The sequence below is a fragment of the Odontesthes bonariensis genome, chromosome 9 (assembly GCF_027942865.1).
Source record: "Odontesthes bonariensis isolate fOdoBon6 chromosome 9, fOdoBon6.hap1, whole genome shotgun sequence".
In the NCBI taxonomy this organism is placed as follows: domain Eukaryota; kingdom Metazoa; phylum Chordata; class Actinopteri; order Atheriniformes; family Atherinopsidae; genus Odontesthes; species Odontesthes bonariensis.
The window spans coordinates 12288551-12308046 of NC_134514.1; the positions used below are offsets into that span (position 1 = coordinate 12288551).

The 19496-nt window shown below is 40.8% G+C and overlaps 1 protein-coding gene across 1 annotated transcript in view; it reads left to right on the top strand.

The window, feature by feature from the left end:
• Positions 1 to 15854, top strand: part of traf4a (tnf receptor-associated factor 4a) — a 37409-nt gene extending 21555 nt beyond the window's left edge. Inside the window, exons 2-7 of the mRNA XM_075473149.1 lie at positions 4095 to 4146; positions 9717 to 9821; positions 9922 to 10083; positions 11001 to 11162; positions 12259 to 12414; positions 12983 to 15854. Of these exons, the coding sequence (XP_075329264.1) occupies positions 4095 to 4146; positions 9717 to 9821; positions 9922 to 10083; positions 11001 to 11162; positions 12259 to 12414; positions 12983 to 13615 (1270 nt within the window). The 3' untranslated portion in view covers positions 13616 to 15854. The remainder of the gene's footprint in view (positions 1 to 4094; positions 4147 to 9716; positions 9822 to 9921; positions 10084 to 11000; positions 11163 to 12258; positions 12415 to 12982) is intronic.
• Positions 15855 to 19496: the final 3642 nt, after the last annotated feature.

Sequence of the window (19496 nt, forward strand, 5' to 3'; positions counted from 1 at the left end):
TCTCAAGCTTCCTGAGAGGAGCCAAAGCTTGCAGGCAGGGCGCTGCTGGAATTTAAGGTTTTGTTTGTGTATATTAAAGTTAATCTGGGTTGTAACTTGAAAAGACAAAAACGGTTTAGCACAGGGGTGAACATGAAAGCTGGAAGGGAGTTCCTGAGGGAGATAAGTTAGCAGTTCAGTCGAGGCTCCCGACGCTATCTGAGTCAATGACAGAAGTCTGTTTAAGGTGTTAATGTGCTACAGACGTGCACTCTCCAAAGCTCTGGTGCTTTCGATTCAGTTTGTTTAGTGCATCTCACAGGCCGTTCCCGCCACAGTGGCAAACACAAGGAGATTTGTTTAGGTGTCTTTCTGTTAGTCAGTAGAGCAGGGCTCAAGGTCACTCCGCGCTTTTGGTTTGCGAGACATGCTGTCACCAACCTGTCCTCTACGTGTGGCCTGCAGGCTGGTCACTGTCACTCGAAAAGCAGCGCTCCGCTTTGCACCGGTGAGATTAAACCTGAGGGATTTGTACTTCTCACCGTCTGCCTGTCAGGACGTGTGCACAGAGTGACGAGGCATGTTGTGATGGCTGTCCTCGTGGTATCAGCTGGACGAATGGATGGTGGGTTAATCCGAACCTCAAAGGAAGATTTGTGGATGAGGGGGGGAGAGAGGGCAAATGGAGGAGAGAAGGATTTAGGGTCCAAGGTAGAGGGTCTGACTTCTGGGAACGTTTCTCCTGCAGAGGTGGATGTTCTGGTTTTTGTTTATTCTTCTATGCTTACAGAATGTGATAATGTGATCTGGCAGAGACAGACATGCTCATCTCTGAAGCAGAGCAGCTGAACGGACAGAGGGAGGTGATAAAACTTTAATGAGGTGATAGTATTATATTGTATGTAGTAAAATCTTAAGTTATTCCCATGTGATGTCCCATCACAACTCTGAAACATTGTTTATGAGTTTCTCCCTGGATGCTCATTGACAAGAATGTGAACTGCGGTCTGGGAGCCGATACTCATAAACATTTGAGAGATATTCGTTTTAAAGGAGGTTTCTGAGATACATGTTCTTACTTGCAGCGGTGTACACAAAGGGGTTGTCTCTTTGTGAAATGCTTTCCATGTAATAACTTCATTAGAACCATAACTAACAGTCAATGCAACAGATTAAGTCTTAAATTATAGAAGGATTAATCTCTTAGTGTATAAACTGGGTCAGAATGTCAGAGGTCAGTTAGCTCACAATTTCCCACACTCCAAAGTTAAACATCAGAGTTTTGTCTCGTTTCAGAGCCCCTCTTTTCAATCATATGAGGGAGCAAATGCACACATGTGACCAGCAAATATTCAATGTAAACCTATTAATGAACTACCAGTAAGTAGCAGTAAGAGTCTTATCAAACAACTCGGACCACTGAAAACCAAAACTGTTTTGTATTGTTGTTTCTCAAACAACAAACCAAATTGCAATAAGTCTTCAATGGTACAAATGGCTCCGTGACAGGACAAACAAAATTCTATTTAGCCAGCAGATTCCTTTTTCTCCATCCTGATGTAGCATGTTAGCATATTACATGAGCTTACTGAGAGCAATGTGATTATTATTTTTGGTCTGGGTCATAGCTTAGTGGATTCCAGACTGTCTTTCGGACAAATAATTGTTTTGTATATTTTGAACACTGAGGCATTCAACAATCCCAAACTCTTTAAATTTCTAACAAAAAAGTTGTGCTCATCAAAGACCAGTACTTTACCACCATTACCGTATATACCACCATGTTTCGGCCCCATTTAGAAACGTATGTTGCCTCCTATTGTTAGCCCTATGCAGAGCACACGTGTGATGAAAGTAGACATTTATTTTAACCAGAAAGTAACACTCCGACAAAACAATTGCATGACTGTTGACTCTGCTTATAGTTTCCTGTTGAGTGGCTAAATGCATTCTTACTGCATTCTTTCCCATCTAATCATCCACATTCCTTTTGTTTTGGGTTAGACCAGAACATCGTTTTTTTTATCTAAGTGTTTAAGATAATTGTTATTTGAATTATTTGTGGAAACGCAATGTTTTTTAGTTTGGTAATGGGACATGTAATGGCATTTTTGCTCCTTTGTGATATTTCTTTCATGACATTTCATGACTGAAAAACTTTCCAAAAGATTACTCATTTAAGCACTTACAGCCCCAGTTATATTTAGTCCCCCCCGGATAGACCTCACTGTGCAGAAGAAATAAGCTGCACTGATCCATAGCTGTGTGACACATCAACCCCATCTTCCAATGTTTTGTCACAGAGACACAGAAATTTGACTCAGGAGACTCATGTGGCGTTACGATGAGTGGGGTTGGACACATGAATGCGTGGCTGTGGGAACTTCTCTGCGACCAGGGAAGGAATTATCCTGACACTCTGTGACTAGGCTCTTTTCGCCTGTCTGCCTCCCTGTGCGTCAAATGCGGGGCGCGAGCTGTACGGGGCCTCAGGCTGAGCCCTGCCTGCACCTACATCACCCCTGTCCAGAGTGGAGAGCCTGTCGCTTCCCATCTCCTCTTGCTTTAAGGTTGCGGGACAGGCAGCGCTCTCCATAGTGATTCCTTGGTGATGGCGATGAGTACTGTAAATTATTTCACACACGAGATGCTGACTAAGCTCTTCCAGCCTCTAATCGATTGACCCTCTTTTGCAGCCCGCTGTGGTTTGTTAATTGGTCTCCAGTTCCCTGCTGACACAGTAACCCTAATGGAAGAAAATTACTGCTGTCTCGTCATGCATTAACCTCCCCCCTCCGCCCTCTTTTCATCAACCCTCCTTTACTCTCGGGCTCGACCCCTGTACACAACCCCCCCATCAGTTCGCTCTTTTCACAGCTGGGTGGATGGGGTGAAGTGCACATGCACTCCCGTCCTGTCACATGGCCCTGTGCCTCTGGGAGCTGCGGTCAGGTGACATTGCCAACCAAATTAAGCACCGAAAGGCAAACAGTTAGTGTTTGCACAGTGTTGTTCCTTAATTAGTTTAAACTAATTTAGGCACAATCTGGGTCAGAAGAGGCCTCTTTGCATAGGAGGTCAGATTGAGCTTCAGGCCCTCTGACTTTTGTACAGAACACGTTCATGTTTTTTATACATCTCTTTTGCCGGCAGTTTCATGTAAAATGTTAATGAATTAGCGCTGCTATTGAAGATTGTTTTTATCATTTATATGTATCGATTAAAAATGATAATGCCTCTCAGGGATGTGTTTGCTGTCAGCTGTGAGCCTCGCTGGTGTGTTGCAGCTCACCGCTTGTGGGTCTGAATATTTCATGATGACATCATAGTTGGGATTAAGGGAAGGGGCTGCCCTAATGAGCCGTGACACTTAACTCATTTGACCCCAAACAAGCTGCTGAAATCTCCTCCGTTTTGCCACAGAAACTGCACTGGGGGCTCGTGGTGAAAGAGAGGTTAAATCCTTTTTAGGGAGTTGTTAAAGTACAAAAACTAGTCTTACTGTTGCACCACCAGATCAGCAAATTGTTTTTCCTGAAGAAGGGCCTCCAGCATAAAGGCAATGTTCGCTGTGCATTTTTTAAGAGAAAAATGGAAACCTGTTCAAATGAGATCTTTTGTCATCTGGACCAATTGCAAAAATATCACAAAGAAATAGCAAAGAAAGCTAAAGTCCTCAATTATCTCTTTATGTATTAAAGATGAACAGACCAGGCTTTAAGTTGTAGTTTCATTCTGCTGCAGTAACATAAATCTGTGCAGACATATCCTCTAAGGGGGAGAGGATAAAAGAGCCAATGTCATTAAAGTCAGTGGCTCACAGATCTGGCTTCATTGTGCACGCGAGTGTGTGTTTGTACGTCATACAGTATGATGAGTCAGAGAACTTCTCAGATTAAAAGTGAGTTTGAACAAAGTAAAACTAAAGGCAGAGCTGCACTGCTCTTACAGACTGTCAAACAGCCTTTTATCTCTGAGCGTCAGAGTTTGTAATCGAACTGAGTGTGATAATGCTTCCTTTTTTTCTTTTTTTTTTTTTTTAGTAATGCATTGTCATCGTCTTCCATTCTAGTTGATTACAATAATAACAAGCTTTTTTTTCTGTTTTGTTGCAGTGAGGGGGTCTTCAAGTGTCCAGAGGATCAGCTTCCATTAGACTATGCCAAGGTATGGTTCACACTCACACAACACATTAACTCCACTTTTTATCCCAAACTAACAGGAAAACAGTCAACAAAAACAACATAAGTCTATAGCCATTCCAGCATCTCTTTGAAGCTCTTGTTTGAGTGCTTACATCCTAACATTTTAACATGCTCAGAATGTTAGTGCTAACAAGCAGCTACCTTGTTTACCAGTTGTGGGGTGAGTTGCACCATAGGAATCAAGCTCTAACCCTTTGTGACTCATGGGGCAGCGACTCACATCAGGTTGTTACACAAAGTGTCCGATCTTAATTCTCAGCCCTCAGAGTCACATCCACAACATGCCAAACAAAGAATGTGGTTTAAAGGTTTTAGTAGCCCTGGGTAAAAATAAAAAGAAAGCCAGTGCAGAACTGTCTTTAACTGCATTCTATCTTTGCCCAGTAGGGTACAATTCATGCAAAAAGAATACTGTTTTTATAGAAATCTGTAGAGAAAATTAACCTACTTAATCACTTAATGTGTAACATTAATAAACATTTTGTTATTGATATCATGGTCTCAGCTGCTATTGCCATATATTTCATACAGCATAATACAGTTCATTTTGTAAAATTGTACTAAAACAGATAATAAAATGAGGTACACATTAGCTCAGGGCTACGTTGTGTACTCAGTGGGCTTTGTAAGTTTCTGCGGTTCTCAGTCAGATCCACTGCTCACTTGCAAATTAAAGCAATACTATGAAACATTTCTAACTTAAAATAACAGCTGGAAAAAATTGTGCGGCTAGAATGAGTTTTAATATTACGATTGGCCTGTCTCCTATGCCCTTCGGGGGTCTGAGTTGGAAAAACTGCGCTATTTAACTTTGCTGGACCGGCCCGGGAGCTGAGCGGAAGTACTTCGACTTGCTTTCTGGCACACCTACCGCAAAAAAACAAATAGACCCCTCTCACGCTCCCAGGTACATTTGATTACTCTTACCTTCTCGGTCGACATAGCTTGCACCTTCTGACTCCTCGCCGGTTCGTCAACAAACGTGAAACGTGAAAGCGAAAGGGTGTTGTATTTACGACAGTGTAACCGTACATTACCTCCAAGCCTGTAGGGGGAGCTCCATAATGGGCTTTTTGAGAAGTTACATTGTATTGCTTTAAGGTTTTAAAGAAAGCCGAATGATGTCGGCCAAAATGCTAAACTCAAGGCTGCAAAACATCACCGAAGCTGCATCCATCCATGTACACACTATATGATACTAACCTGCTAATCCCAACATGCTGATGTTTAGCAAGACTAATGTGGACCATATTCTCTTAATTTTAGTGTGTTAGGGTTAGGTAACCCTTCAACATTTTGGGTTGTTAACGCTCTACTCTAGATCAGTGTAACTACAGGCCACTAGCTGTGCGTGTCAATGAGGAGCATTAAAAACAAAATGGTTTTAAATTAAAGGAGAAGTTTTTTTTTTTTTTAAACCTGTACCTTGTTTCTGGCATAAAATACGTTCATCTACTACTATTGCACTGTTAGCTCATAGCTGACATGTTGTTGTTGTTATCCGGGGCTTCGGGGGCTTATAGGAAGCTTTCTACACACGCGTCTAGTGGGATGACTTCAACGATGTGCATCACTGCAGCACAGCTTATTTATCCTGTGCTCTGTGACAGTCGGCCAACTTCTCACGGAGTTTGCTACTGCTCGTTTTGTGCAACATGGCAGGATATTTATCAGATTTTTACGACGACTTTGAGTACGATGGAAATCCTTACCAGAGTGAATGAGCTGTGCTGCAGTTGCGCGCGTAGATGAAGTCATTCCACTAGATGTGTGTGTAGAAAGCTTCCTATAAGCCCCCCGATAGCCCCGGATAACAACAACATGTCAGTTATGAGCTCACAGTGCAGTAGTAGGCGTTCATTCATTCATTCGTCTTAAAGTATTGGTGAAATAAAGACAGATAATGCCTTATTTAGAGGCTACATTGTTTAACTGTTACTGTTAACTGCTACATTGCCCTGTTCTCTCCCGTTACACGCGGATCTCGAGTGATCTAAATATCTTCCGAAAACAAACTTCCCCTTTTAAGATGCACAAAAAGACACTTACATTGTTCCTAAAACAAAAGAAGAATCTGTTAGATACATGCTCTGCAAAATGTAAATAAAACTGGGTGAACAGGATCAGCCAGGAAAAAATGCAAATCAGAGAGGAGACGGGCACATACAGTAGATCTAGCTGTAGTTTGAAGGTTAGATGCATATGGACAGACTTAACCCATTAAAATCTAAATGACCCTTTTAACATGGAAACTGGTCTTCTTACATATTTAATCTGACCTTAAAGAGCATCAGTTTAAGTTGGTAACTTTGACTTTGTAATGTTACAGGGTTTTTATCAGTGAATGAATATATAACATAAAGGCTGTAAATACCTGTCTTAACTCAAAGTTAGAGGTTGCATTTAATTTTGTTATGCGTTTGTTTAAACCACTGCACTAAATCTGTCCCCATCCAGAGGAAGAAATAAATTTCAGCTGCACTCTAAATGCAGCTAATCAGATAGTACTAGAGGGGGGGGAGATAAGGACCAGCTGTATTCAGAGTTAGAACTCTCTCACGTGTGATATCCGCATTTCAAAGTGAGAGATGGGAACATAAGGATAAGGGACAGGAAAGGATCATCTCTTTTTCTGTGCAGCTTTTGGCATCAACTGATATTTCTCCCATGCACTCTGTTGGCTTTCGTCTGATTTAGCCTTTAAGACTCAAACGCTGCTGGCTCGGTTATTATGCAGTGCACACAAACCTTGTTCAAACCCACAGAAGAAATTAAAAAGCGAAGATTTAAATTCATAGAGAAAACGACTGCACCCCTTGACAGCTCGTGTTTGAGTATGTCTCTCAGTGTGTTAGTCATATATTTAATGAAATGCTGGAACAAGCGGATGCTGTCAGACAGTGAGCAATAAGACGATTTTAACAAAGCTACTTAAAAGGAAATGAAAGAAGAAATGTTTGTATTCCGAGGTTAACCAGAGCTGCTGCAGGATCACCGTGGCAGCGGTGCAGGTCTACATGCTGTGCTGGGAGCGATGAAGGCGCCTGTAATAGCAGGGACTCCCCATAGGAAGGATGTACTCAGGGCACACCTGTCTGACATTGTTATTTACCTAGGCCCACACAAGCTCCCAGTCGCCTGCAAATTACCCCATCCTGGTGGTCTCCTGTCAGGGTTATTGTAATACATGCTGCCCTTCAAAAATGTGCACAAACACAACCTTTCTACTGCAACAGCGTTGCAGTCATTAAAGGATTGTACTGCTGCTGCTGCTGCAGGAGTGAGGGGCAGCAATTGCTGCAGCAGACAGAATAAACCCCCAACCCAGTGCTCCAAAGGGCTTAACCCCCTCCCTCTCTGTCGATCAGCCAGAGACTAAGTTATTAAAAGGTCATTGTTGTTGCCCTCCAGCAGATTCCAAGACTGGAACAATGGTTTTGAGGTTTTTTTTTCCTCTTTGTCCCTCTTCAGAGAATGTGATCATGGCAAGAAAATGTTGCCTGCTTCTTTAGTGCAAATGTAGTGCATCGTTTGTATATCTGAGCTTCGCTTCACAGCATTTGAGCAAATTTAACAGGAACACTTGAAGACACTTGTTGAGTCTGGTAGGGGCTTCTCTTTCCTGACAAAGTAGGATAAAGGTGATTTTTCCTGTTGAATTTTTAACTCGATGGATATTGCTCCCATATTTCGGTGCAGATGCACGTGACCCCAGTCCAGCTGTAACTTAGCTTTGATTTGTTTTGTTTGTTGTAACATTTTTGAGGAGCTTGCTTTTCTTGTTTGACCAGTGTTCGGCTTGTGTGACAGCATGGGGGATGGAGGCTCAGCACATATCTGTAAATCCTCAGGACAGTGACCTGACGGGGAGGATTTGGGGTGTTTGGGCAGAAAACTGACTCATCCGCATCGCTCAGTGACCGAGGATAAATAAATCTTTTCCTCTGCTCCACATCTCTGTCTGGATGTCTCTCAAAGGTCCCATAAACCCATAAACGTACTCATTATCACTGCAGTAGCTGGCTCCACTCAGTGCGCTGCAGTTTGGTGTGGGTTTCTTCCTGGAAAATATGCTAGTTTCCCTTTCTTTAACATATCGGTCTCAACTCTGTGTGACTGAAAGCAGCTGAACAACAGTTTGGAAAAAGGAACTGAATTATTTACATTATGGCCCTTTTACCTTTTGCCTGTTGAACCGACAAATTTGTGGTTTTGCAGGGACTTAGAGGTGTTGTTCCCAGCTAATCAGATAAAGCTGTACTGGGTAGATTTCTGAGTCATTAACTGCCACATTCCGGCTGACACAGTGATGCTGGTTGAACAAGATGTTATGGATGGCAAAAATCTAAAAAAAGCCTCTTTTAGTGATTGAAAATGAGATTTTTAGACTTTGACATTCCATTAACCTTCAAAAGAAAGATGAAAAGGATAGACGTCATGAAACACTTTTCTTTTTCTCCATTACGATAAGTGAGGGAAACACTTCTGAAAAATATGAAGGACAGAGAAAGAGCAGAAAAAACCCAGAATATTAGCTAATACACAGAAAACCTGCGGACCTGTGGTCCTTTAAAATCACTTTGTTCTTATAAGAGATGCACCAACTGTGAAATTCTGAAAGAAAAAAAACTGAATTAAAGATAGTGATTTGCTGGTCGGCCAACAGCTGATCCAGATTGTTTTTATTTATTTATTTATTCTTCCTTCAGTGCCAGAGAAACAATAAAATGGGCTTTATAAAAAATAGCAGCTTTCAAGTATTTCCATCCTCCATCACACTGTCTTGGAATGGGAACAAATTGTTTCATTCAAATGTCTCCTTTTACAAGCTATATGTAACCTTCCACATTGAAAGAACATTTGTGAGAAAACGTAATTGTTTGTCTCTTTTCAGCCTGTTAAACAATTCGCCCAATTCAGTGACTTCACTGCTCACATGACCTGGTAAAATTTCTTGCGTCCAATAAATTTGAATGTGAATAAAACCTCATGAATCGTCATTGTCAGGCCAAAGTCATCGCAACAAAACCGGGAAACACCAGATAAATATTGACCACTGCCATAGGACGTCGTGTTAGCAGGTCAATTGCAGTTAACAAACTGAATATCATCCAATATAGCTGTCCACCCATACTAGTTATATTTAAAAAAACATCTCACATTGATGTATACTTTTATAGTTTTTATTTGTTAACCAGCTGTACACTGTTGCTTTTATGAAACTGCTATAAACAATGAACTTGAGAAGGATCGTCTTAAACTGTGGATGAATACACATTTTATACTGTAGAGGGTATTTACACCAACAGGACAGCATATGTGGGTCTGACTCAAAATGTGAAATGTGTCTTTACCCTCAGGAATAACTTTGCAGGTTTTGGTTGGAGTCTGGTTGTTGGATATGGTGTTAATAAAAATGAGAAATATCAGTTATCTAATGCTTTAAGCATTTTTGCTAGATGTTATCATATATTAGAAGCTTCAGGTGTTACTGGATCTGCCACACTGATCCCGTCTTACTTTCTTCCTCAGATTTACCCGGACCCAGAGCTGGAGCAGCTGATCCTGGCGCTGCCCATCCGCTGCATCCACAGCGAGGAGGGGTGCCGCTGGACCGGGCAGATGAAGCAGCTGCAGGTAGGAAGCTCTCATCTCCTCTCATACCTGCTGCCTCCTCTCCTGGCTCAGCACCCGACATTTGGGCAAGTCTGTTTACATGTCACGGTGTCTCCCTCAGGGCCACTTCTCCACCTGCGCCTTTAACGTGATACCATGCCCGAATCGCTGCTCTGTCAAGCTGACACGTCGCGACTTGCCCGACCACCTGCAGCACGACTGCCCCAAGCGCAAGGTCAAGTGCGAGTTTTGTGGCAGCGAGTTCACCGGCGAAGCCTACGAGGTAAACACTCCAAACCTGTTTCTTTTATTTTCCTGTTATAACACAGCACGTGTTTGACACAAACAACCCGGTGTGACAACTCAATGGTTTCCATGCTTACGTGAAAGGTGTATTTGTGAAAAGCAGCAGGCGGAACTAATGCCTGCGTGTCAGCACCGTAAAAGAGTGTTTTGAAATAACATGTTTTAGGAGAAGGAAAGAACCTTTGACTGTGTCTTTCATACTGAAAGAGTTTTCCTCAGCGTGCGAGCTGAGGTGCCTCATTGCTCCTCACCAGCAGCTCAGTCATTCCCGCCCCTCCTCTGTTTACTCTGGACTCCCCTCCGCAAATAGTTCCAGAGCCATTAAATCCACCTTTCCACTCTCACATTGAAAGGATTCTGTCTTCTGGACCTGGCTTTAAACTGGTTTAATTTAGTAGCACTCAGACGAAGGCTAAATTTACACCTTTGAATGTGTCACAGTGTTGGAATATCAGTCAACAAAGAAATGTGAACTACAGCATCTTTTTATCATTATAAATCAGGCTTTATTGATCAATAAACAAAGTTGTTAATGTTAATTTCCTTTATGTTATTGCCAATTTGGAGACAGCTAAGTTGTTGCTGAAAAGGTCGACATCCTGTGCTGGACACTTTTAGATATAATCAGTTTTGTTATGGGAATATGGGCCACATGTTATAAAGTCATTTCACTGTAAAGCTTTCATAAGATCAAAATCACCAGAGTAAATTAGCCTTGAAGTGAGATGCAGCTTTGTTCTTTCCCACCAAACTATGTTACAATTATATTCCGAAATGCCCTGCTGTAGGAAAACGGTCATTATTTGGTTCATTTGAATGCAGCTGTGATCGAGGAAACCTACAGTTTAAAGTGTGGACTGACTCTATAACCACGTGTTTTCATCTCTATCCCAGAACCACCAGGGTGTGTGCCCTCAGGAGAGTGTTTACTGTGAGAACAAGTGTGGGGCGAGGATGATGCGTCGTCTGCTGTCCCAACACAGCATGGCTGAGTGTCCGAAACGCACGCAGCCCTGCAAGTACTGCGGCAAAGAGTTCGTCTTCGACACAATCCAGGTCGGTTTCCATGAAGTCAACGACCAGAAACTCTAATTTCCCCCCAAATGAATGCTTGAATTCCTTCTGAACAGTGAAACTTCAACATTATATCTGGCATGACGAAGTGCAGAGACACATTTATTCTCATTCAAGATCATTTTCATGTGGCTCGTAGACAGTTTACAGCCTCAGCAAAGCAGGAAACACAAAGAAAACCTACTGCAGCTGCAAGATGAGTCTATCCATGGTGTACCTGTTCTGTATCAGCTAGATGTTCCTGTGAGGTGCTCTTTAGCCATTTGGGCTTTAATGTGCAGGCACCTGCTGTTTCACACATCTGGCCAGAGACTGAGCAGTCTTGTTGCTCTCCCCTCCCCCACATACAAGGCCAAGATATGCCATAATGACACCATCTTGGCTACTGCACACATCTGAAGGGCAGATTTGTTTTTTAGTGGCTCCTCGTGTGATTTTCAGGGTCTCCCTCTGGCAAATGCACACCTGATTTCTTCTGTTTACTTCAGTTAATTTAAGCAGGTGATAGTCCTATTGTTGCCATCTCATCCATTGTAGGGCAACAATTTTAGTAATTTTTTAAGCAAAAGTGAGAGAAAGAATTGTTTCATCATACTTCACTATGAAGATATTTTGCTTGTTCTGTTTGATATTGCTGTAAATTTTATATTCTTTTTTTGGTTTTGGTCTTTTAGTTGGACAAAATGCGGCATTTGAAGATATTTTTTAAAATTTTTGAATACAAAAAAGATAAACTGAATTAACAAAAACTATTGATCGACAGTAGTTTTGTCAAGAAGACATCAGAAAAGGAGGAAAATGCACCTCAACAGTTCTGTTTGTTCAGCCAACCCAAGATTTTAAGCTGATGGTAAAATAAGAAAAAAAATGGTGGCTTTAATTTGTTGGGTAAGAATCATAAAAACGACTTGAGGTTTCAGGATTATTTATCCTCTGCTTCTCTGGCCTTTCTCTGCAGACTCATTTTTAAACCCACGAGTATTCTTTGAACTTTCAAGGACAGTTTTCTGTGTGTGACCATTATTTTGCAACCCCACTGTGCCCTCTGAGTTCTCATCACTCTCGGTTTCTTCCACAGAACCACCAGTATCACTGCCCTCGCTTCCCTGTCCAGTGCCCAAACCAGTGCGGCACACCCAACATCGCTCGTGAGGACCTGGCTAATCATGTAAAGGACAACTGCGGCAGTGCGCTCATCCTCTGTCCCTTCAAAGATGCCGGCTGCAAACACAGAGTAAGACTGACCTGCATCATTTCACTTCCACTGCCTCTGTCACCACCATTAACACCACCATTGTTAGGTGTTAATGATCTGCCAAGTTTTAATCGCATTCTCTTTATGTCGTTGGTCACCATGTCAAAAGTGATGATTTCCCCCCCCCCCCCCCCTTGTTTCCAAACATCCTGTGCTGTGCCCGTAGGGTATATTGTAATGAGAGCAGCACTTCTTCATTCTGACAGCACATTTTTATCTATTTTTGAGACTCACATCAATTTGTTGAAATGTGGACAGGTTCAAGAACGAGCAACAAATGAGCGTCAATGAGCGCTGTTGGCTCGGCGCTCTGTTTAGACTCGGAGCATCTGGAAAGCTTGATGGAAATGAAAACAACAGCTGACTGATGATTCATTTTGACAGTCCAAGTGTTCACTTATTCATCATATTCAGTGTTTATTATTTATTTAGGAGCACATATGATTTGAACACACTGATTCTTCATTCTTGCAAATGTCGTGAAAAATTCTGCTACTTTGCAAGGTAAAAACACTTTTAAAAAAAAATAATTTTTCCCTCTCCATAGTGCCCCAAATTAGCTCTTGGACGTCACCTGGAAGACACCACCAAGTCCCACCTGACCATGATGTGTAACCTGGTGGGCCGCCAGCGGCAGGAGATCCTGGAGCTGCGGAGGGAGATGGAGGAGCTGTCTGTCAGCCACGACGGCGTTCTCATCTGGAAACTCAACGACTACTCCCGCAAACTCCAGGAGGCCAAACTGCGGAGCAACCATGAGTTCTTCAGTCCGCCCTTCTACACTCACCGCTACGGCTACAAACTGCAGGTGTCAGCCTTCCTGAATGGCAACGGCAGCGGCGAAGGCTCCCACCTCTCCGTTTACATCCGCGTGCTGCCTGGAGAGTACGACAACCTGCTGGAGTGGCCCTTCTCCTACAAGGTGACGTTCTCCATCCTGGATCAGAGCGACCCGTCGCTTTCCAAACCCCAGCACATCACAGAGACCTTCAACCCTGACCCCAACTGGAAGAACTTCCAGAAACCCTGCAGCAGCCGCAACTCGCTGGACGAGAGCACCCTAGGCTTTGGCTACCCCAAGTTCATCTCGCACGAAGAGATCAAGAAGAGGAACTACGTCCGAGACAACTGCATCTTCATCAAAGCGTCTATAGAGATTCCCCAGAAGATAATGGCTTAAGATCCCCCGTTTGCTCTCTCTTCATGAAGGAGAATGAGGGTTAAAGACTGGAACTATACTTAATCTTGGAAATTCTACACATTTACCCTTTAGATATTTTCTGCCCTTACAGCCTCTCCACCACAGAGCTTGAAGTGAGTCTGTTTGGCTGAGTTAGCTGACTTGGAGGACCTTGATGTATCAAAGAGAAGAAAGTGTTTGGTCCACTGAACCATCACTCTCTTGTGTTTTTTTTTATTATTCTTTTCTATAAGTTTGCTGACATTTTATCACAGTCTACAACAAAAAGCCTTGGAAATCAAATAGTGCCTAGAGAGTTTATCTTAAGTTATACTTTTTTTTATTTTTAATATTATCTCCACAGTAAAGACGTTGAAGATTATGGAGAAAATATGAAAGTTAGGGTGAGGGGCTGCGCTGCACTTAGAGTAGAAAGAGGAAAAGTTGTTTAGAGATGCCCCGTCTATCATGGGTAATCGAAAGTGGAGGGAGCTCAGCAGACTCAAGCTCAAACCCAACTGCCTTTTGTTTACACGCTCATACGGTATATTGATCCCTTGACAAACACACAGTCCCTGGTAAGAACTTCTCATGAGATTTAACTAAACACAAACAAATAAAATCAATGTTTTCAGGTGAAAATCGCAGCTCAAATCATGTTTTAATAGTCTAATTTTGACAGTTCTAACTGTACTGAATATTAAACTAGGGGCAGTTTCTGGTTGGCTAAACATAGCTCAGTGACTGGAAATTAGCAGAAACAGCCTGGCTTTGTTCATGAACAAAATCTACCTACCAGCAGCTGTATAGCTCACTTATTAATCAATACACAAACCTTTAGACAGAGCCAACGTGCTATTTGCCCTGGTTTTTGTTCCCTATGCTAAGCTAAGCTTAACAGCTATTGAATATCCTACTTTCCGTTTACAGAAAAAAAAAAAGTACTTCTTGACTTTTAAATTAAAAAACCAGACATAAAAAATAAATCTTGGCTGCTATTAGAAAAATGTATTACCTGCCAACATTGAAGTTACAAATCTGTTGCTCCTTTCCATTGCTGGAACTGTCTGTGACTTGTGTTTGTAATTAGTTTGACCTGGTCATAGATGGCTTCAGGAGCACTTCGATGTACCAAACACACACTTCATACTGACCCTGAGAGGCTTCATATTCATTGTGGAGTCCAACAATGAGAAAAGATAAAGCACCTTTTGTCTGTCTCCAAATGAGCAGAGCAGACAAAGAGGCTAGTTGTTGGAGTAGACTTGCATTTAATAGTGAAGGAAAAGCCATGTGGCCTTTTTATACAGTACGTCTTCTCATGAGGGTTTTCGGAGTGAGCAGGGCAACAAACACATGCATGCTTCATGTGCTAACACCTGGATCACACGTTTATACTGTAACCTGTATTCTTGAATCCTCTTCTGTTCATGACTATTTTGTCTCTTTTGTTTTTTTTTCTTTGGACCATTTGAAAGTTGACAAACTGTAAAAAGAAAAAAGAATAGTTTTTAAGTTTTTGTTTTTATATACATAAAAATGTGAACGCTCCTGGTATAATAACCTATTAGGACAATGAACACCTGGATCGAGTGTATTGTTTTGGATGTTGTTCGGAGGCTGACATGATCTCTGCACATATGTGGGTGTCTCGAGACAGACTGCACCTTTGTTGTTACCATGGTCACCGGTGACTATCTTCAGATCGACACACAATGCAACGATGATGAGCAGCCCTGTGCTCTACGCCCATCATCATGATAGCACCACCAGGGGTGTGGAGGACATTGACGATATAGTTCACTCATGATGTATGTGAATACTAATGTAAAAATGCAGAAGCACATTCTGTCTTTTTATTACCACATGAGAAAATTCATGATTTCTTGTCATAATACCAGCTGATATTTTACAGTGATTTAAAGAAGCAAGAAAATCAAAGTTTTTGTAAGATTCTGTATTTTTAAAAATACTTAGCTGTTTTATACAAACTCCTTTGGTTGGAGAGTCGGGGTTAACTTTGGGAATTTTCAGACCCTTTCGTCTCTTGGACATTTGGATAATTTGTTTGTCTGTGTGGTTTGAGCCTCACGTATTCTGTCTGTATTATTTCCTCTTAAAAGTATTTATTTTAAGGAGCCGTCATATGTGAGTTTGCTCTGATGGCACAAACGTTTTAATATGTTGATTGATGAGTGCTTGTCAATTTCTTATCTGAAATAAAATACCATATATTATACTTGTTTTACATGTTGCATTTCATGCTTTACAGGCTCAGAAAGGAAAATATGCACTTACTTTGCAAACTTTGTGTCATTATAACATCAGAACTTCAGCAAAAATAAACAGGACTTTATAGTTGGAAAAGATTTATATGGCTAGCAAAACATGGTATATTTGTAAAGGTGATCAGGAAACATCCATGGAAAACCATCCTATGATATCCATGCAACCTAAAGCTAGACACGTCTTCTGTATGTTTACATGATGTGAACAGATTAGAAAGCACATAGATGAATCCCATTAAATTAGAAATGTTCAGTTTCTAAAGTTTGCCACCTCCAGTGTATTTTGTGTTATAATCTCACATAGTGTGGTACATATCCTGGTACATGATAGATATATACAGTATACTTCCACCTTGTGTAAAAAAAGAAAAAGTGTGTTTGAATTATTGTGATTACTGAACATCTTAAATCCATTATCTGTTTTGGTGCCATACCTAAAAATAAAGGGAGATTCATAAAAACTGGAGATAAAGGGAATAAATAACATGACCTCCAATCCTTGTGAAGTACATAGTAATTACAGATATATACAACAGATTATAGTTGAATAAGAATGGTCTAATTATCCCGAGCCAAGCAGTGAAAATCACAGTCAAAATTCTGACTCTAAGTTCCTTATATACTAATATATATATTCCTAACATATACAAGTCCCACACTTAATGCTCCCACACTTTCTATTACGCAACTCATAAGCTCTTAATGTTTTTCATGGGCAGTGGTGCAGTAATGCACTCCTGCTTAATGTATAAAACCTGTGACCCATACTGGACTAATATATATTTATATATATATATATATATATATATATATATATAGAGAGAGAGAGAGAGTTATCCTGAACTATGGCAACTTAATTAAATACTTTTTCCCATGGATCCAATTAGATGATTGAGAGAAGAAAATTTACAAAAAATAATAGATTGATAACCATATTATTTAATTTAAGCTGGTTAATATGTGGTTACTCTGCAAAGCAACTGGATTCTCTTGAAATTCACAAGATCACAAGAGAATCCATTAATTCACTAAAAAAGGGATCTAGAGGCACTTTAAAGATACGATTCAATTCAATCAAACTGTATTTGAATCCAGTTCATGATATACCAACAATGGAGATAGTCCAAGGTCACCTGAATGAAAGCTTTATAAAAAAGAAAGGTTTAAAATATTGGCAGCTGGTTCCACCAGAGAGGGGCCTGATAAGTGACTTTCCACAGTTTGTATTGCTCAGAAAAAAATGCACTTAATTTTTTCAGTGATTGTATTTCGGTAAAATGTTTTTGTTTGCCAAAGTCTGGCCAACTCTGTGAATGAGGGCAGAGTTTAGTTTTGCATTTTAGACTAAAAAGTATTTTTCACACACTCTGTCTTTGGAAAGAAAGCAGCTACAAACATGACAAAAGTTGACTTTCATGACTTTATTTTCATGATTTGAAACATTTGGTCCAAGCTGTCCAAGAACTGAGGAAGCATGTGGAACATTAGGATGGGTCATGCAGGAAACAACAAACAACTTTTATTCAATTTATCAACGCAGCATGTTGTAATCTTGCAGTTCCTTCTTGAAACATTCATGATTACATGAAGTGATGCGGTTACATGGTTAAAAGTTTACAGATGCTAATCCCTGCACACTCTTTTCCACTGATCTTCTGTTTGTTTGTTCACTGGTTTAACAGGAGTTTGATACAGAATTCATATAGTTTCTTTCAATATGAAATCAGACTGAAAAAAACATCTATTTCTTTCCTGAATTATATTAGCTACTGGCAACCATTGCATTGCAAGCTCCTGTTAAAATGTTCAAATACAATCAAATAATGAAAACATGCATGTACTTAAAACACCACTGAATTATTGAGGAATTATCAATATTAATGCATAAAGGCTATAAAGCTCATCTTGCCTTCTGTCATGGTTTCTCTGCTGGATAATATTCACAATTACCTACAATAAAATGATTTTGTTTCTTTCTGTATTTAACTAAATACTTCAATAATCTGCTCAACTTTCTTGCCAAATATTTGATGTGTCTGTTGTTTTTGTTCTGTAGGAGAGCACACATGGCTCAATTCGGAAAATAATTCTCATCTCATCACCCCGTCAGAGATCTAGGTCGGAGGTCAGCGGATTTTCACTCCTTCCTCCCCTCCACTGAAACTCTACTGGAACTGGAGGGAAGTGAAACAGCAGAGGAAATAAGTGAGGAAGAGAGCCAGACACCAGCACCTTTAAAGCCATGCCAGGAGTTTACATTAGCTTTCAGCCTGGATGTTGTTCAGGATTTAGGAAAGACGAAAATGAGCTTTTAATATCAAAGTCTCTGAGAGGTCCTTGAGGAGGACAGTCCTACTTTCCAGCTACTGCGTAATAGCTGGCTAAAGTCTGAGAAAAACCTATAGTCTTTAATCTCTCAGAGCATATTTTTATGTCTTAAAGATTAAAACATATATTTTAGAAACAAAGCAAGACTCTCTGAGTCCATTTAGTGTACCTGTAGAGGATATTGCCCCTAAAAAGAGAAAACACAAACTTCTTGAGTGGGCTTATTTTTCATTGAGAAGGGTCATTCATTTTTGGGACCAAAAGTTAATAGGTAGACGCTTAAAAGTTTAAATAAGAGAGCCTAAGAGTTTCCTGGCATGGAATGCACAACCAACATCCCTGTGCTGCTTCAGGGCGATGCAGAATCAAAATAGTAACAGTTAATTACACGTTAGAAGGTTCTCTTTTTCCCATGCAAAGCAAAGTCACATGCAGCTTGGTGTACACAACTGCCCTTTGGCTTTGCTCTGTTAAATGAGCCTCTGCTCACAAGGTAAATGATTTGCAGGTAGTCACGTTCCCATACACAATGAGCGCACCTCATTGTGGCACTGCTGCTTGGTGGGCTCACCTAACCCTTGGTCAACATATGCTGAAAGACAGATGGAAGTGAGGTTAAAGGAGGAGGCGGTGACGACGGAGAGGAGCCCAACCCATGAGGCTTTCCTCACTTGTAAAAAATAACACATCAAAGAGAAGCTGTGGTTTATGAAGCGGTGCCATGCTGTCGTGCCTCATACTGGAGTTAAACAATTGTGCGTCTCAGAGCTGAACTTAACCAGGGTGGAATGAAATGGTCTCCTATCAGCTAAAAAACTCCCAGGATGGATCACCACCTGAGCCACACAATAAGAGACACATCATCTGGCAAGAAGCTCTATGTATGAGGGTTCATCTCAGACCCGAAAAAGCAGTTTGTTTAAAAAAAAAAAAAAAGAGATAAGTCTTAAGCCACACATCCACTGAAGAAACCAGTGACGTGATTCAAACTACAAAAGAAGAAACCACATTTCCCTCTGCATCAACATTTTTGTCAAGATCGTTTGTGGTTAAATTTGTACATTTTTTAAACAATCTGGATGAAAATATGTACTTTTTTCATTACATCTTAAACATTATATCTCATAGCTCTGACTTTTTGGCAATTTTGAGAAGAGAGCTACAAAAAAAAGAAGCTATTAGAGTGTCTGGAAAATGTTCATTTTAAAGCTAAAACACTAAGAAAATATCTGCATGGTATAGACCAACAGTCTGAGGTTGGCTTC